Below are 17,550 nucleotides of genomic sequence, written 5' to 3' on the forward strand. Positions count from 1 at the left end.
GAAGGTGACCCGGAAACTACAACTACTCCAGAACGCGGCAGCTAGAGTGGTGAATGGGAGCAGTTGCCGAGACCACATAACACCGGTCTTGAAATACCTACACTGGCTCCCAATACGTTTCTGAGCACAATTCAAAGTGTTGGTGCTGACCTTTAAAGCCCTAAAAGGCGTCGGTGCAGTATATATGAAGGAGCGTCTCCACCCCCATCGTTCTACCCGGACACTGAGGTCCAGCACCGAGGGCCTTCTGGTGGTTCCCTCACTGCGAGAAGCCAAATTACAGGGAACCAGGCAGAGGGCCTTCTCGGTAGTGGCGCCCTCTCTGTGGAACTCCCTCCCACCAGATGTCAAAGAGAACAACAACTACCAGACTTTTAGAAGACATCTGAAGGCAGCCCTGTTTAGGGAAGCTTTTAATGTTTGATGTATTACAGTATTTTAATATTTTTTTGGAAGCCGCCCAGAGTGGCTGGGGAAGCACAGCCAGATGGGCAGGGTATAAATAATAAATTATTATTATTATAGGAGACAGGGCCGGCCCACCCATGAGGCCAGGTGAGACAGCTGCCTTGGGCGGCAGGAGCCACAAGGACAGCAGATCCAGCCTCCAAGGATCACATCCCCTCTTGTGGCAGCTGCAGCGTGCTCCTTGGAAGGCAGATCTGCCTCCTCTGCAGCCCCCTGCAGTTGTACCAGCACTATGGTGGCTGGCCTGGAGTGTCACCAGTCTCAGAACGCCTGTGCTCCAACAAGATGGGTTATGGGGAGAGGTGGCAAGGTGGTGCATAGGGCCAGTGCGCTTGTGCATGGCAGGGGCTGCAGGGGAAATGCCACTGTTCAGAAAAGCAGCACTTTCCGTTTTGCCTCAGGCTGCAAAAACTCCTGGGCCGGCCTTCGAGGGAGTGTTTTAGGGGGATACTTATAAAAAAATGTGAGAAGTTGCTGGACTACAACTCCCATCATCCCTGGCCATAGGCTATGTTGGCAGGGCTGATGGGAGTTGGAGTCCAGCAGCATTTTGAGGGCCACAGTAGTAGTAAAGGTAAAGGGACCCCTGATCATTAGTCGTGATCGACTCTGGGGTTGCGGCGCTCATCTCGCTTTATTGGCCGAGGGAGCCGGCGTACAGCTTCCAGGTCATGTGGCCAGCATGACTAAGCCGCATCTGGCGAACCAGAGCAGCGCACGGAAACGCCGTTTACCTTCCCGCCAGAGCGGTACCTATTTATCTACTTGCACTTTGACGTGCTTTCGAACTGCTAGGTTGGCAGGAGCAGGGACCGAGCAACGGGAGCTCACCCCGTCGCAGGGATTCAAACCGCCGACCTTCTGATCGGCAAGTCCTAGGCTATGTGGTTTAACCCACAGCGCCACCTGCGTCCCACAGTAGTAGAAGTACGTAATTATTTATTTATACCCCGCCCATCTCGCTGTGTTTCCCCAGCCACTCTGGGCGGCTTCCCACAAAATAGGTTCCTCATCCCTTTCCCAAATGCTTACTTCACTTCCCTGCAGATGCATAATTCTCTCACGTATTTAACCAGGGAAATGCTTCAAAGGAGATGTGGGTTTATGGGTAAATAATGAAGAGGAGGGTAAGGATCCTGCCTTAGCCTCTCTGTTACATTAAGAATATGCCCCTTGCTGACTGAGGAACTTCAAAAAATTATTGAAAGACAAGCTGTTTACCTCCTTTCTAAATCCCTGTGCTCCCACACATTTTAATCCTGCTTTTTCAAGAGAAAGAGACAAACGCACAAGTAAAATTAGGTTTTATATTTTTAATTCGCTTATATTTTTAATTTGCTCAGGAGAGGTTTGAATACGAATGTCAGCAAACCATGCACTGCTTACAGTCACATATTTCATCAGACACAAAGATCCACACGCTACAATATTCTGAAGATGAAAGATCGGTATGACGTAACTTCAGACACTGTGTATATGACATGGTTTCAGAATCTTTTTTTTTTAATTTTTAAACAGACAATGCTCAGAGAATGAGACATGCATTGACCATTCATACACATTCAGTAGAGGACTCTCAAATACAGGGCAAAATGCAAGGCTCCCCACATGAATGAAACTGGTTTTGGGGTCAGGAACACCATTAATGTGTTTGTAATAACTTGCATGCCAACCACTTAAATTGTAGTAGGAGCACATTTTAGAGTTTTTAGCACAGAAGGGGTAGTTTTATATAGGATATTTTTCCTCTGAGCTAAAACACGAATCCACTTGGAAAATAAAATTCTGATGGGAAGAAGGGTGTGTGTGTCTCCTTTCCCTGTTTCTCACCAGATCCTGTATATAAAGGACTGCTGTTTGCTAAAAGGGTTGCCACCCATTTTGTAAAAGAGGCCCTGCCGTTCCTTCAACAGTTTCACAACAGGCAGAAATTCAATAGGAGCAGCCTAGAGTAGGGTAAAGCTACACCGGTTGAATTTCTGATTAGCTACTGAAGGCACAGAGTCACTGTCAGGAGTGATACTGGCCAAGCCACTGGTTAAAAAGCAGTCTTTCTCATACAGCTTTTCCAGTTTCCTGCTGTGGCAATTTTACCCCTTTTCGTTTTCCAAAAAGGGCTTTTGAGATTTAGCCATAGCCTAAAATACCTTGTGATAGAGGGCAAATGTCAGTCATCAGTGGAAACCATCTGAGAAGGAAACCCCTGAGTAACAGTTCGATCCGATGAAAGTTTTATTTCAGTAGCAAGTCTCACTGTATTCAATGGGGCTTGCTCCCCAAGTAAACATGTTTAGGAGAATAGCCTAAATGTTTTTATTTTCTTACCTATTGTTTCTGGCAATTGTTTCTAAAAGTGCTTGCATTTAAAAAGAGCATCTACTTTTAAGCATCTTCTAAGTCTTAAATTACTGTTTGCCGCAGAAATTGAGTTTTCTAACTCCTCAACAGTAAATTACACATTCTGCACGGGATGGACCACTTGAGCAAATCCTTTTAAAAACTCAACAGAGTAGGCCTCATCCAGAAATTAAAGCAAAAGAGGGCAATCCTATATGTGTCTACTCAGAAGTAAGTCCCACTGAGTTGAATAAGGCTTATCATCCCCTGGTAAGTGGATACAGGATTGCAGACTGAGCTGCAATCCTGTATCCAATGCAAAATTAAGACAAATTGTTCCAGGAAATATTACACTAAATACTGTATTGAATTGACAGAGTACACCACTGACTAACTTTAAAATGAAAAAATGTCAATCTATTCGCATTGGGCTTTTTCACGGAACGGTTGGGCTTTTTATTTATGTATTTAAAATTGGGTAACATGTCTCTCCACCTGGAGAGGGGCACAATGTACCCATTTTTCATTTTTGCGAAAGTGATGCTTCAGATCGTTTGTCCATTCACTCAAGTCACAATCACGTCCTGTATTTAAGTCTGTCTTGTCACTATCTACTGTACGTTTCAGTCATTTTATGGAACAAATCTACATGATATTTGCACTAAGAACGTGGGTATATACACCTTAGTACTTGGAATTTCCATTCTCTTATTGCTTTGAAGGTTTGGCTGAGCAGAAAACCGTTTCCGAAATCCTACTGGAAAAAAGATCTGCAAGTCATTGGATTTTGACAACACAACAAGGTTTCTAGGATGCATGATTCCACCACAATACAAAGGACACACAAATCAGTTACAGCGTAGAAAAGATATCCCAGAATATCAAAAGAGGCCATACACATAATTGTCTTACATTGGAACACAGCCCTTTTTTTAAAGAGAGATCTTTTTTTAAGAAAAGCAAAAAAACTTATGTGCTATATTTGTGTTCCTAAACAAGGCTTTCCCACAGAACATTACAAAGCCAAAAAGGAATTTTCATAGCGATGGGCAGAAATTCTAAGTCCACAAGTAGACACTTTTAAGTGCTGTCCTGTTATTCTGCATTTGTTAAACTTGTAAGAGTCATGCTGTGCATCACATTTTGTTTGCTGCATTTTGTCATACAAAGTCTGCCTGCAAAGGTGGTTTCAGGAAACTCTCCAAAAGCTGGTAAAGTGCCCACCATCCAAATCTCTTATTATCTAGTTTTTTACTTTCTAAAATTAGAGAACTATATCCCATGGTCATGTAAATGCATTTATAACTATAGGTCACCTACTCAAGTCATATCAGCAATGAATTATGAATGTACTGGATGTTCAAAAATTTGTTTGAATACCCAAATTTGCATTATACACTCTTCTACTTGCAAAAAAGGGACTAAATGCAAATAATCCAAGGAAATTTTAACTGTTCCATCAACAGTTCACATCTTTTCTCCTCAGCTATCAAATTACGTATAGCAATGATTTTTTATTGTGGGGGAGGATCCAGTTAGTTAATGGAACAACAAACGCAGTGTTAGCAATTAGATGGTGGGGACAAATGACGATGAATGGAGGAAAAATACAAAAAGAATGTTTAAATGAAGACATCAACAATAAAGTCTCAATAGACAGAAACATAAAGCAGAAGTCATGGGCTTAGAGCCTAAGATAAATTAAGGAAGACTGTGAAATGAAAGTTTCCTGTCTCCTACCCCCTCTACAACTATCTTGAAATGTTCAGGAGAATCTCTGAAACAACCTGGGCTCCTGGAGGAAAGGGAGAATTGTTTGAATTTGGGTCGACCTCAACCTAAGTTTGGGCAATTCCCTGTCCCCCATCAGCCCCCTTTCCCAATTCCACAAGGCCTTTCAGAAGGCTGCAGGAGAGAGGAGACAACAATGTATACCTTCCTTCCATGTACTTCTTAGCTTATCATGCCATGATCCTAAAACCATTCAATATTTATACACCCCTCACTATTAAAACCTGAGTGGTTGAATGTCTAATCTGAGATCTGAAAAATTCCCAGTGCCTTACAGCAGTGGTTTCTTGAGCAATGTTTTGGGCAATACTAGGTTTGTTGAGGTCCTCCTTCCTCCATGAGGTGATCAGTCATGGCGGACAAGCTTTTGCAAAAAGAAGTTTGCATGCCACTCGTCACTATACAAAGATTCTCCCGCAATATTTGCCACAGGAAAACACTGGATGAGTGTCAAGGTGTGCTCTCTGCTCTTGCAGACTCAGAATGTGTGGGCCTAGCATCCTACATGAACTGACTCTGCAACCCAAAAGGAATCCTCTGCAGCAAACAGAGAGCCCATAGCAGCTTCTGTAAAGGAGAAGCTCCATAGCTCAGTGCTAGAATACATTCCCGAGACTGTGGAAAGGCACTGTCAACCAGAATACACAATACCAGGTGAGACAAATGTTCTCAGGGCTCAGTCTGCCCTCGAGCTCAGAGGAAGACAAGGATGAAGAGGAAGCGCCTTTAGGGAACTTATCATCCCTCCACTTCCAGACCTTCTAGGCCAGAAGATGTTGCTTTGATAGACTAATCAGACTCTGAAGACACAACCCCACACAATTCTCAGTGCCCCCTCCTTCCATAAACAAAATCAGAAAATAACCCTTCAAGTGGAGGCAATGTGCAGTCAATCGGAGGACCAGACCACCCAGCCTTTGTGAGGCCTTCACATCTTCTCCTCTAGCCAATACTTTCTGAAGTGGGTTATGGCATGTTCTGCCTTGGTGGATGTGAACCTGTTTTGACCCTGTTCTGCCAGTAAATGCCTCTTCCATATTAGGGAAGCAGAAGACACTTTCCACCATCTTTGCCTGGGGAGCCATTTTCCATTCAGAGGGGAGGCCATATTACCATAGGAACAATGGCCTCACACTGATAGGGAGCAATGGTCTAAAATGGCATGCAGACCAATCCAAAATCCAGCAAGAGTTGCCAACTGAATAGCAGGCAGCGGGGGACTGTCTCAGTCTGGCGTCTCGTAGTAAGCTGATTTGCAAAGGCAACATGTTTACAATGCAGCAGTAAGCGTCATCAAGATGCTGTTAAACCCCAAGAACAAGGGCTAGTTAGACGTTGACCCCACCTAAGCCAGAGCAATTGCATTTAGTTCCAAAGGGGATACACTACATTAACCTAAGTATGTCGGAAGCACCTTATCGCCACTGAAGAACTTACAAATTTGTCACCCGAACATTTTAATGACTTGTCAGGCAACTTAATCTGGTTTGATAAAATGTCGAAGGCATGCTTCTGTAGCCAAGTCTGCAAGGGCAACAAGAGTCATAGATGCAGAGCAGTTAATGTTTGTTTTAAGTGTGCAATCACAGCCGAACCCCAAAGCTGAGCAATCTCAAGCACAAGTCTGAGTACAAGACCTAATAGTTTATAGCTCACCACGCTTTGCTCAGACATTTTTGCAAAGCTTTCTTGAATATTGAAGCTGAAGCTTTGATCCTAAGCTCTCAAACGTGAAGCAAGTTCCATTGAAACTAGCAGAATTTATTTCTAAGTAAATATGTATAGGACCAGGTAGCATGTTTGCAATCAGTATCTCATGTCGTATTATGCATTCTGAGGATACCACAAGTGTAGCAGATGATACACAAGATCTAATTTAGCCTATCTCTTGGGTTCCTAAGAGACCATAGCGACTACCTTAAAAACAAAGTTCTAGCATCTTTTTTCCCCTATTGCACTCAGCCTTATTTACATGTAAGTATGTTTATGGTTGAACCCAGAACTTCCAAATGCCAGCTTCTTTATATAATAAACTGAATCTTAAAATAATTTATTTTATGGGATGGTCTTGTGGATGCAATGTTGTTGCTAGTTCTAAACTATACAGAACTGTTTCAGAGAAATAATGGCAGAGAGCAATTATTTCGCGGTTGCGAACGGGCTTCCTCCCTCCATCCCATCTAGTTCACAGTAGACTTAATTTGCCGTAAGGTCCAAATTGGGCAAAAACTGCTTTATCACAAACCATAGAATGCCTCCTAACCATGGTTTGTTTCAATACTGGTTGAGACTCAAACCAGTGGTAGTTTGCTCACTGGGCAATCATGGAGAATTATAGCTACTGCAAACCAAAAGGGTGGCATGGAATATGAGGGAAAAGAGGAAGCATAAGAACTTCCAAGTCGGTTCACAACCACCAAACCGTGGTTTGGCTGTGACGTCTGAACCAAGCCACAACATCTGTCAAACAGGAAAGGGATCAGTGGCCTGTATTTTGGAACCTCCGAAGCCTTAGAATAAGATGAAGAGATATGCAAAAGGATGGGTTTTTTAATGCAACAAAAGAAGATGGCAATGTTCCCTTCCAGTGATCTCCCCTCGTTAAGAATATGAATAAAACGAACCAAAAGAGTAAAAGTCAAAGGGGGAAAACAGTTAAAAGACAAAAGGTGGTGAAAAGGGTTCTGCAGCCAATGAGCTTTGGAGTCTAAATGATGTGAACATTTTGGGGGGGAAAGGTCCTAATACTAGGACACACGTGCTATGGTTTCAGTGCCATTTTTGCTATTTTTGAAAAAGCAATACCAGATCCTGAGGAATAGCGGGTGGAAGCTACATTAAGGATGGCCTGCAAAACCTCTGGCGAACCAAGCTAAATGCTGCCCTTTATCAACTATGCACGGCAACCTCTCGGAGGCATACAGCCCAACGCTTTGCATGTTCACGCAGAAATCAGTCTCAGTGAGCTTTACAGGTAAGTGAACATAAGACTGCAGTCTTAATAAACCTTTCATTTCAAAGCTGCCTGCCTGAGTCTGCAAACAGAGAGAGATTGTCAAGGGTCTGCCAAGCCACAGGAACAAGGTTGGTTGCCTTGACTTCTTTAAGTCATGAGTTGTGCCGGCCTGTATTAGAGCAGGGATGACGGAACCTTCAGGTGATGTTGGACTCCAACTCCCATCCACACCAATCAGAATGGCCAACAGCTAAGGATGATGGGAATTGTAGTCCAGCGCCATCTGGATGGCCAAACAATGGCCACTCCTGCATTATTGGGGTGGGAGTCAAAGGGAGATAGCAGTCCTTCAGGTTAGTTTTCTGCACGTTGTAATGTTCAATAATAAAAAAAAACAACCCACAGGTTTTTTAAAAACTCAACACACACACATATATATTTAACAGTTTTTAAAGGAACAGTTTATACCCCACAGCTTTTAAAAAAAGAAAAGCTACAGAATAAAGTAAGAATAAAATAAGTTACTTATTGGGAACAAAGCTAAGGCACTAGAACTGCAGCAGGTGAAGGAAGGAAACAAAACAGAACAAAACAATACCCACATAACAGTACGTCAAGTTGACAAAACCTCCAAGCCATGGAATCCCTGGAAGAATGCTTTGCTAAAATAATTTATTACATTGGAGGGGTGCGAAAAACAAAATGCCCCTGTTTTTGCTCACGTTAAAGCAGAACTGTTGCGCTGCTCTCCTACAGAATTTCCTTCCATTGCAAGAATCCTTTCAAAAGCAAAGGTGTTCCAAAACACACACACACAGCGTTGATGAGACAGCTTTGGTTCATTTTGGACTTTTCTTGGAAACTTGGCTTCCCTTCTAAATTTCCGAGACATCGTTCTGTATCCTTTCTGCCTGGTGAGCAAGTGAAATCATCGATCCAGGCTTCCTCTTTCCCCCCCAAAATCCGTAGGCTGCAGTTCTCCCATGTGTTTTGGGTGGACAGTTTTTTTTAAAAAAATGTGATCATCATCACAACTTAATAAATATTGGTTCCTGGCTCTGCTTCTGTGGAGTGTCACTAAGAGGAAAGACACTAGAGATGGCTACATCCACTATACCTTGGCATAGCTCTGCGTAAAGTTTCCTAAAAAATAAAAAATGAGAAGAGACAAGTTTGAATTAGAAAAGTTGATTGAGCATAGTGTATGCACACATACCTAGGAGTACGCTCCCCTGAACAAAATGGGACATACTCCTGAGTAAGCATGCACAGAATAGCACCATAAAGCAGTGACATTCTTCAGAACATCTGATTTCGTATCATTTCCTCTCTCGGCAAAGGACTACTGAAGCCCCTTTTATCTAGACCCACCCCCTTTTAAAAAAACCACTCTAAAATTGAAATTTATTATAGTGCAATGTTCTGTCATCAGTGTGGCTAACAAAAGCAGACACAGGGGGTGGGGGATTAGAAAGAATATTGTGTAGTAGAATGGCAGATGAAGATGATGGACTTTTTGGAGCTGGCCAACCTGACTGGAAGAATCCGCGACCAGAAAGAAGAGGAGACACAAGAGGACTGGAAGAATTTTAAAGAATATTTGGCTGAATATTGTAACATAAGATAAAGATAAATTTCTTGGAAGTAATAATTAGGCTTAGGGGTAGAATAAGAATATGTTGTTAATAAATATTAAGGATTAGAATATTAATAAAGGAGGAGAAGTTAGTAAATGAAAGAAGTTAATATTATTAGAAATATGAATTTGGAGAACTGCTAAACAGGTGATATAATGAAATTCAGTTAGAGGGGATGCAAGGAAGTCAGTTATCAATGTAATGAAATTAGGATTTGGAAGTAAAAATTCTTTTTTATGTGTTTTCTTTGTTTTTGTGTATTGTAATGTTTTTCTTTTTTCTTGTTTCTTTTTTATGTCATAAATGTGAAAACCAATAATTTTTTTTGGAAAAAAAAGAAAGAATGGAGTTATATAAAAGATGGACTATTGAAAAAGATGCAGCAGGAAAGGTTTGATAATGGGACCCATGGAGGAGAAGGTGGGAAGTCCAGAGATTCGGAGGAATCTGTTGATGTGTGTGGTTGTACTGTTATAATTTTATATTTGTAAAACCAAATAAAAATTATTTCAAAAAAAAAGTAAGTAAAAAAAACCAAAACCACAACAACTCTGTCCCAAGAGTGTAAGACTCTCTCTTCCAAACCTCCAGCACCTACATCAGCTTTACAGGGAGAGAGAGAAATGCTCGTGCGTCCACGATCGCCATCTCCCCACAAAAAAAGCAAAACAGCAAGGGTCTGGAATTTACAGGGTATTCTATACTGCGACACAGCTCACCCACATGCGGGAAAAGCATGCCAGCATGCGACAAGAACTTACTGGGCACACGCAGGGGCACCATTCACTTCGATCAGCCAGACCTTCAAGTCTTCATCCACCATGAAATCGAAGCCAAAGAGCTGGAAACTCTGGTAATGAAGGTGTTTGGTGCTGATAGCGGGTTCTATACACATAAGGCAGCTTCTGCGGGGGAAAAGGATAGAGCACGCCTGATATCAGCCCAAAGCATCATCATCATCATCATCATCATCATCATCATCATCATCATCACTATTATTATATAAATTTATTTATTTGCTTTTTCAGATTAAAGTTTTACAGTCACATATCCAACATTCAAGGGATGTGGGTGGCGCTGTGGGTTAAACCACAGAGCCTAGGACTTGCCGATCAGAAGGTCGGTGGTTCGAATCCCCACGATGGGGTGAGCTCCCGTTGCTTGGTCCCTACTCCTGCCAACCTAGCAGTTCGAAAGCACGTCAAAGTGCAAGTAGATAAATAGGTACCGCTCCGGCGGGAAGGTAAACAGCGTTTCTGTGCGTTGCTCTGGTTCGCCAGAAGCAGCTTAGTCATGCTGGCCACATGACCTGGAAGCTGTACGCCGGCTCCCTCGGCCAATAAAGCAAGATGAGCGCCGCAACCCCAGAGTTGTCCGTGACTGGACCTAATGGTCAGGGGTCCCTTTACCTTTTTATCCAAATCTCCTGGACTTCCCTGCTCCCCTTTGTGGGTCCTATTGTTAATCATTTCCTCCTGCATCTTTTATAATAATCCAAATCTTTTACTTCTCCATTGTGTCCAAAATTCACCATTAAACGACAAGTGTTATTCTGATCCTACTAACGATTTTAACTGTTTACAATGGTTTTTAAGATAAATTATAAATTTTCCCCATTCCTTATTAAAAAAATTTGGTCTTCCTGATTTCTGATTCTTCCGGTCATTTTAGCCATTTCAGCCTAATCCATCAACTCAATCTGCTATTCTTCTCTGGTAGGGACTTTATCTTCTTTCCATCTCTGGGCCAATAACATCTGCACAGCCGTGGTCACATACATAAATAGTATTTTCTGCTCACCTGGAATTTCGGCACCCCAGCCCAAAGCATTATGTTAGGTTGTTATCCATGTAATAGTTATCGTATGTTAATCTGAGGTAGGAAGCAACTGCCTCTCTGACTGGGTGCCAGAAGGAAGTACTGTATTAAGGGGACACTCAGAATACATCTAAGTTAGTCATATCCCTTAATTTCAATGGCCTTATTCCTCCATTGGGTATTCACGACTAGGACAGCAAATAAAAGCATTGATTTTATTTTATTCTGGCCTGGATGGCAGAATCCACTCACTCTTCACAGTGGTCTGTCATTAAAAGTCTAATTCACTACACTAGGGTCGAGGAACCTATTATTATTATTATTATTATTATTATTATTACTATTACTATTATTATTATTATTATTATTATTATTATTATTATTAAACATATCACACACAACAATTACGGAACAGCAAAATCGAAAATAAAACAACAGCCCGAACACACCGACAAATCTTTGTCAAACTGTATATGCTAAAACCATCCCAATTTTAATAAACACCAAATACAGTGGGACCTCGGGTTACATACGCTTCAGGTTACATACGCTTCAGGTTACAAACTCCGCTAACCCAGAAATAATACCTCGGGTTAAGAACTTTGCTTCAGGATGAGAACAGAAATTGTGCTCCAGTGGCGCGGCGGCAGCAGGAGGCCCCATTAGCTAAAGTGGTGCTTCAGGTTAAGAACAGTTTCAGGTTAAGTACAGACCTCCGGAACGAATTAAGTACTTAACCCGAGGTACCACTGTAATGCATAGTAACATCCGCTGCTGGGACTGTCGGCCATAAAGAAAGAGATATATTGTACTGGCAGCAATTATGGTCTACAGGAGTTTATATAAAAGCAGGGGGAAATAATATTAATTAAAATATGTGCTGTATATGTGCTTTGTAAATGCCAAACTGTGCTGTAGACCATAGGTGCTTTTATTATTTATTAAATTTCTATAGCGCCCTTCACCCAAGAACCGTTTTTGGGTAGATTCCTTTGCAGGATCAGCCTCACGGGCTGAGTTTGACTCAATCAGATGATGTCCTTGGGCCATCACAAAATTGGCAGGCAGGTTGTCCCACTGGTCTGATCTAGCAAACCCTTCTTAAGTTCTTGTGTTCTTCTAGGGACTAACAGTGACATTAAAGTACAGTCGTACCTTGGAAGTTGAATGGAATCTGTTCCAGCAGTCCGTTCGACTTCCAGAATGTTCAAAAACCAAATTGCTGCTTCTGATTGGCTGCAGGAAGCTCCTGCAGCCAATCAGAAGCCGCGTAAGCCCCATCAGACGTTCCAGTTCCAAAAGAATGTTCACAAACCGGAACAATCACTTCCGGGTTTGTGGCGTTCAGGAGCCAAAATGTCCGAGTTCCAGGGTGTTCGGGATCCAAGGTATAACTGTACAACAAATTAACACAATACCCTAATTCTAAAAGCATCCATGAAAAAAAAAATCAATCATAAATTGATTAATAATGGTAACCTTTGTCTTGGAAGAATCCTCAGGGAACAGTTGTTAACAAATGTAAAACACATTACCTTATTATATTTTTGACTTGCAATAAGATTGTGTTTTCCAGAGTAATGTTCAAAGCGCTCATCAGATACTGATTAAACTCCTCAAAAAACATCTCATTCCCTTCTTCATATCTCCCATAGTTCTTTGAATATTCCTTCTGTATGCAGTGATTGGTCAAATGGCAGGTTTTGTCTAGGAAATTAGCACTATTGTAAGGTTCGGAAGAGGTCCGTAGAACGCCTTCTCTGTAGAGGTAGATATTATACTGGTGATCCACTAGCACCCAGCTTCTAGAAGTTGGAAGAAATATAGAGGCGGTGTTTTTAAAACCATTAAGAAAATTTTCAGTTCAGAAGAATCAGATTTAATGACCAGCCTTTCACACCAAACCTTCACTTCAGTGGGTTGTTGAGCTGAAATATCAATATGAAAAGAGCTTACCTAATATCAAATTTGCGATGACCTGGTTCTAAAAGCATAGGCTTCTCAAGGTATTTCTGAATCACATGCACTTGTCCTTGATTATCTATGAAGTCCAGAAGTTCCGTAGCCTCCGAAGAAATAAGAATTCCTTCACCTAACCAGGAGGAAAAGACAAAAGCGAAAAAGTTGGACAGGGAGTACAAGCCTCCACCTCAACAAAGAAGTGATAAGATAAAAAGAACAATGAATTCTCCATCCCCTCCAACCCCTTTCCATTGTGTACCATCCCTATTAGATTGTAAGCCTGTGGGAAAGAGGAATATTACTGCTCCTCTTTGCAAGCCATTCTGGGAGCCATTTTGGATAAAAAGCAGAGTAGAAACATACTTTTTAATACATCTTATACATGTATGACGGAATCAGATAAGTGTTGGAGGTGCAATGAGGTTGAGGGTACATTCTTTTATATGTGGTAGACCTGTTAAAGGGTAAAAGAGTATTGGGAAATGATTTATAATGAATTGGGGAAAAAATGTTTAAAAGTACTTTTCCCCCCAAAAACAGTGTCCCTTTTGTTGGGGATAATTCAGATGGAAATTCTCAGGTGTCAAAAAAGGCTATTTATGTATGCCACTACTGCGGCCCGTGTTTCATTAGCCTCAAAATGGAAAAAGAGAGAGGTCCCAACCAAAGAAGAATGGCAACTTAAACTGATGGAATATGCGCAGCTTGCGGGCCTAACGTATAGAATAAGAGAACAAGACGACTGGAAAATGTTTATTGAATATGTGGGGGGGGCACACTGTGTACACTTGAAAACGTTGGCAGCATTAAGATAAATTCAACAGTGTAAATAAGTTTTGATGGAAGTAATAATGGAATACTGAATGGTTTAGTTTATGTAAAATATGCAGGGATTTATGATATGCAAATTGAACCATGGAAAAGGGGAAGTCAATGACATTTTAGGGTTAATTAATATTTTAAATTCTAAAATAGAAAACTTTATAAAAATTATACACCCACACACAAAAGAGACATACTTTTTTTAAAAAAACACATAATATTACTACATCTTTGCTGTAAGATACTGAGACCGTGAGTGGGTCTGTGGCTCTCTTGATTTGCGGCTCAGCCTCTTAGCTGTCACACTGCTCTAGCATCTATTGGATAAATATCTCAATAATTCGAGACTCTCTTTGCTCACCTTTGGCCCCCGCCGAAGATTTGGCTATCCACACACTTCCCTCTCCGCTTTCTTTCCTCTTCTGATAGGATGCCAGGAAAACTTCCCTTTCATCCGTTCTTGGGTTGTTTATCAAATGATGGGTCCCATTCTGTGCTGGTGCCACTGGAGTCTTGAGATTAGTTGGGTAAATCACATATGACTCCGGGAACCATGTGCAAGATTCTGCTAATTCAGGGCTTGTCTTGATTAGTCTAAAGAAAGAGACAAGGATTTAATTTGAGTTGGGTTTTTCCCCTCCATAGGGCACGCTGGAGTTGAAAGACCTTTCAAATCACCACCACCATCATTTAGTTCCTTTGTGAACCCTTTCCTACGAACCAACTCAAAACGATTTCACACTACAACTGCACATATAAACACAATTAAAAAGCATGACATATTTAAAAACTGCTTATATAGACACATAAACATATATATTATATTATCTGGAGGCGGTTGGAGGATGGATGGCAGCTAACAGATTGAGATTGAATCCTGACAAGACAGAAGTACTGTTTTGGGGGGACAGGAGGCGGGCAGGTGTGGAGGATTCCCTGGTCCTGAATGGGGTAACTGTCCCCCTGAAGGACCAGGTGTGCAGCCTGGGAGTCATTTTGGACTCACAGCTGTCCATGGAGGCGCGGGTCAATTCTGAGTCCAGGGCAGCTGTTTACCAGCTCCATCTGGTACACAGGCTGAGACCCTATCTGCCTGCAGACTGTCTCGCCAGAGTGGTGCATGCTCTGGTTATCTCCCGCTTGGATTACTGCAATGCGCTCTACGTGGGGCTACCTTTGAAGGTGACCTGGAAACTACAACTAATCCAGAACGCGGCAGCCAGACTGGTGACTGGGAGCGGCCGCCGAGACCACATAACACCGGTCTTGAAAGACCTACATTAGCTCCCAGTACGCTTCCGAGCACAGTCAAAGTGTTGGTGCTGACCTTTAAAGTCCTAAACGGCCTTGGTCCAGTATACCTGAAGGAGCGTCTCCACCCCCATTGTTCTACCCGGACACTGAGATCCAGCACCGAGGGCTTTCTCGGTAGTGGCACCCGCCCTGTGGAACGCCCTCCCACCAGATGTCAAAGAGAACAACAACTACCAGATTTTTAGAAGACATCTGAAGGCAGCCCTGTTTAGGGAAGCTTTTAATGTTCGATGTATTACAGTATTTTAATATTTTTTTGGAAGCCGCCCAGAGTGGCTGGGGAAGCCCAGCCAGATGGGCGGGGTATAAATAATATATTATTATTATTATTATTATTATTATTATTATTATTATTATTATTATTTCCAATGCAGATACTGAAGGGGGGAGAGATCGCCACTTAGAAGGCTTCCTGAAAGGGGAAAGTTGTTATCTTCAACATCTCTCTGCTGTAAAATTTGGAGGTACTCCTTAGCCTTTCCTTCTCCTAAAGATATCCCTATATGGGCTACCTTTCCAGGCTGAAGAGCCCCATGTGCCTTTCACTTCCTTCTACAGCACATGCAGAAACCACCTTCTTGATCCTTGGACTCACTATTGGTCTCGTTTGCTCAATCCACCAGAGCCTGTCTTCGCATGCAGGGGAAGCCCCTAACTCACTGAGGGTTTGGGACCCATCGGCTCCCCTCACCTGGTTTGGCCGGCTTGTTGAAACCATTTCCCAGGATGTGGCCACTGTCATATGCTGACAGCTTCTGATTTCATTTAATATTCTAATTTTCTGAGATTGTTAATTTGGAGTTTTCATCAGCTGTATGTCATAATCATCACAATTATAACAAATAAAGGCTTGACATATCTCGCTTTGCATGTCATGAGTCTATCTCATATAGTAGTTTCACCTTTTAAGCTGAATTACTGAAATAAACGAACTTTTCCACAATATTCTAATTTTCCGAGTTTCACCTGTAGGAGCCACAGGTGAGAACTGAGCGCAGGGTAATTTTCATGGTTTTCTGAACTCTGGCAGGGTAATCGCTGAGAATCTTTACTGAGGTGGTTCGGGTCGGAATCTAGGAGGATTAAGATCAGTTTTGGTCCTAGAGTTAAACTGAGATGCAGTTGTAGAAGAAGACACTCTAGTTAATTCCAGCTTGATTTCTAGAACTAAAGGGCAAGCGGAATATAATTTTGCAAAAGGTCAATCAAGAGATGTATTTTGAAAAGGACACACAACTATGGCAGAATCGCCCAGTAATTTATTTCACCTTCACAAGAAAAGGTCAGGGTTTTTAAGGAAGGCTCATTTGAAATTAACGAGTCATGCAGCCTCAAGGCTTATCGCCATATGCAAATAAAGGCAGCATGAAAAGGCCTACATTATGTCACTTTATAAAGGTAAAGGACCCCAGATGGTTAAGTCCAGTGACAGATGACTATGGGGTTGCAGAGCTCATCTCGCTTTTCAAGCCAAGGGAGCCGGCGTTTGTCCACAGACTGCTTTCTGGGTCATGTGGCCAGCAGGACTAAACCGCTTCTGGCACAATGGGACACCGTGACGGAAACCAGAGCGCATTAAAACGCCGTTCACCTTCCCGCCACAGCGGTACTTATTTATCTACTTGCACTGGCGTGCTTTCGAGCTGCTAGGCTGGCAGAAGCTGGGACAGAGCAATGGGAGCTCACCCTGTTGCGCAGATTCGAACTGCTGACCTTCTGATTGGCAAGCCCAAGAGGCTCAGTGGTTTGAACCACATCAAAACGAGCCCTCAAGCATCTTTCGCACAGAATCAGAGTGGCGTGTCAGGCGGCTTCAAAGAAATCACGCTAGGTCTGAAAGCGGATCGCCAAAGGAAGGCCTCCAGTCATAGTACCATTTCTTATTTCAAAGAACGCTTTGTGTTTCATATTCTTACAAGTTGAAAGGAACAAATTGCGGGGTCTGCTGCAGGGGAAAAGGTGCGATTTGTTGCTATTAAGAGGAAACAGCGAAAAGGGAAAGGAGTGAGCTTACGCGGTAATAAATTTGTTGAGGGCAGCTCTCGTGTCCTATCACCACAAGGATTTTCTTGCACAAAGGGACTTTCCTCCCTTCCCCGAATCTGCTCCATGGGATTTGGGGGAAACGCAGAACAGAACATATTTAGGGGGTGTGTAGGTGGAGGAAGTCCCGCTGCACAAGAGAAAAGCCTTGCACTGACAATTACGGGGTGCAAGCCATAGTCTTTAAGGGGCCACAAATCTCTTTGTTGTTTATACTACATTTTGCATGTCTATCAAGAGATGTGTCTTGAAAAGGGCATACAACTATGGCAGAATGGCCCAGTACAGTGGTACCTCAGGTTACAGACGCTTCAGGTTACATACGCTTACAGACTCCGCTAACCCAGAAATATTACCTCAGGTTAAGAACTTTGCTTCAGGATGAGAACCGAAATCGTGCAG

The 17,550-nt window shown here is 42.4% G+C and overlaps 1 protein-coding gene across 2 annotated transcripts in view; it reads right to left on the reverse strand.

The window, feature by feature from the left end:
• Positions 1 to 1,766: 1,766 nt before the first annotated feature.
• The window catches only part of TTL (tubulin tyrosine ligase), a 31,089-nt gene continuing 15,305 nt past the window's right edge, over positions 1,767 to 17,550 (reverse strand). The window contains exons 3-8 of one of the 2 annotated variants that reach the window (XR_014545851.1): positions 14,153 to 14,385; positions 12,964 to 13,099; positions 12,543 to 12,812; positions 9,951 to 10,094; positions 3,322 to 8,695; positions 1,767 to 2,615 (exon numbers count right to left, since the gene is read on the reverse strand). Coding sequence is in view for 1 of the 2 variants with exons in the window: in XM_083605452.1 (XP_083461578.1) it covers positions 8,581 to 8,695; positions 9,951 to 10,094; positions 12,543 to 12,812; positions 12,964 to 13,099; positions 14,153 to 14,385 (898 nt within the window). In the remaining variant the exon portion in view is untranslated. Of the gene's footprint in view, positions 8,696 to 9,950; positions 10,095 to 12,542; positions 12,813 to 12,963; positions 13,100 to 14,152; positions 14,386 to 17,550 lie in introns of both variants that reach the window. The other variant, XM_083605452.1, reaches the window with a different exon arrangement.

This window comes from Podarcis filfolensis (assembly GCF_964270895.1).
Source record: "Podarcis filfolensis genome assembly, chromosome: 3".
Taxonomy (NCBI): domain Eukaryota; kingdom Metazoa; phylum Chordata; class Lepidosauria; order Squamata; family Lacertidae; genus Podarcis; species Podarcis filfolensis.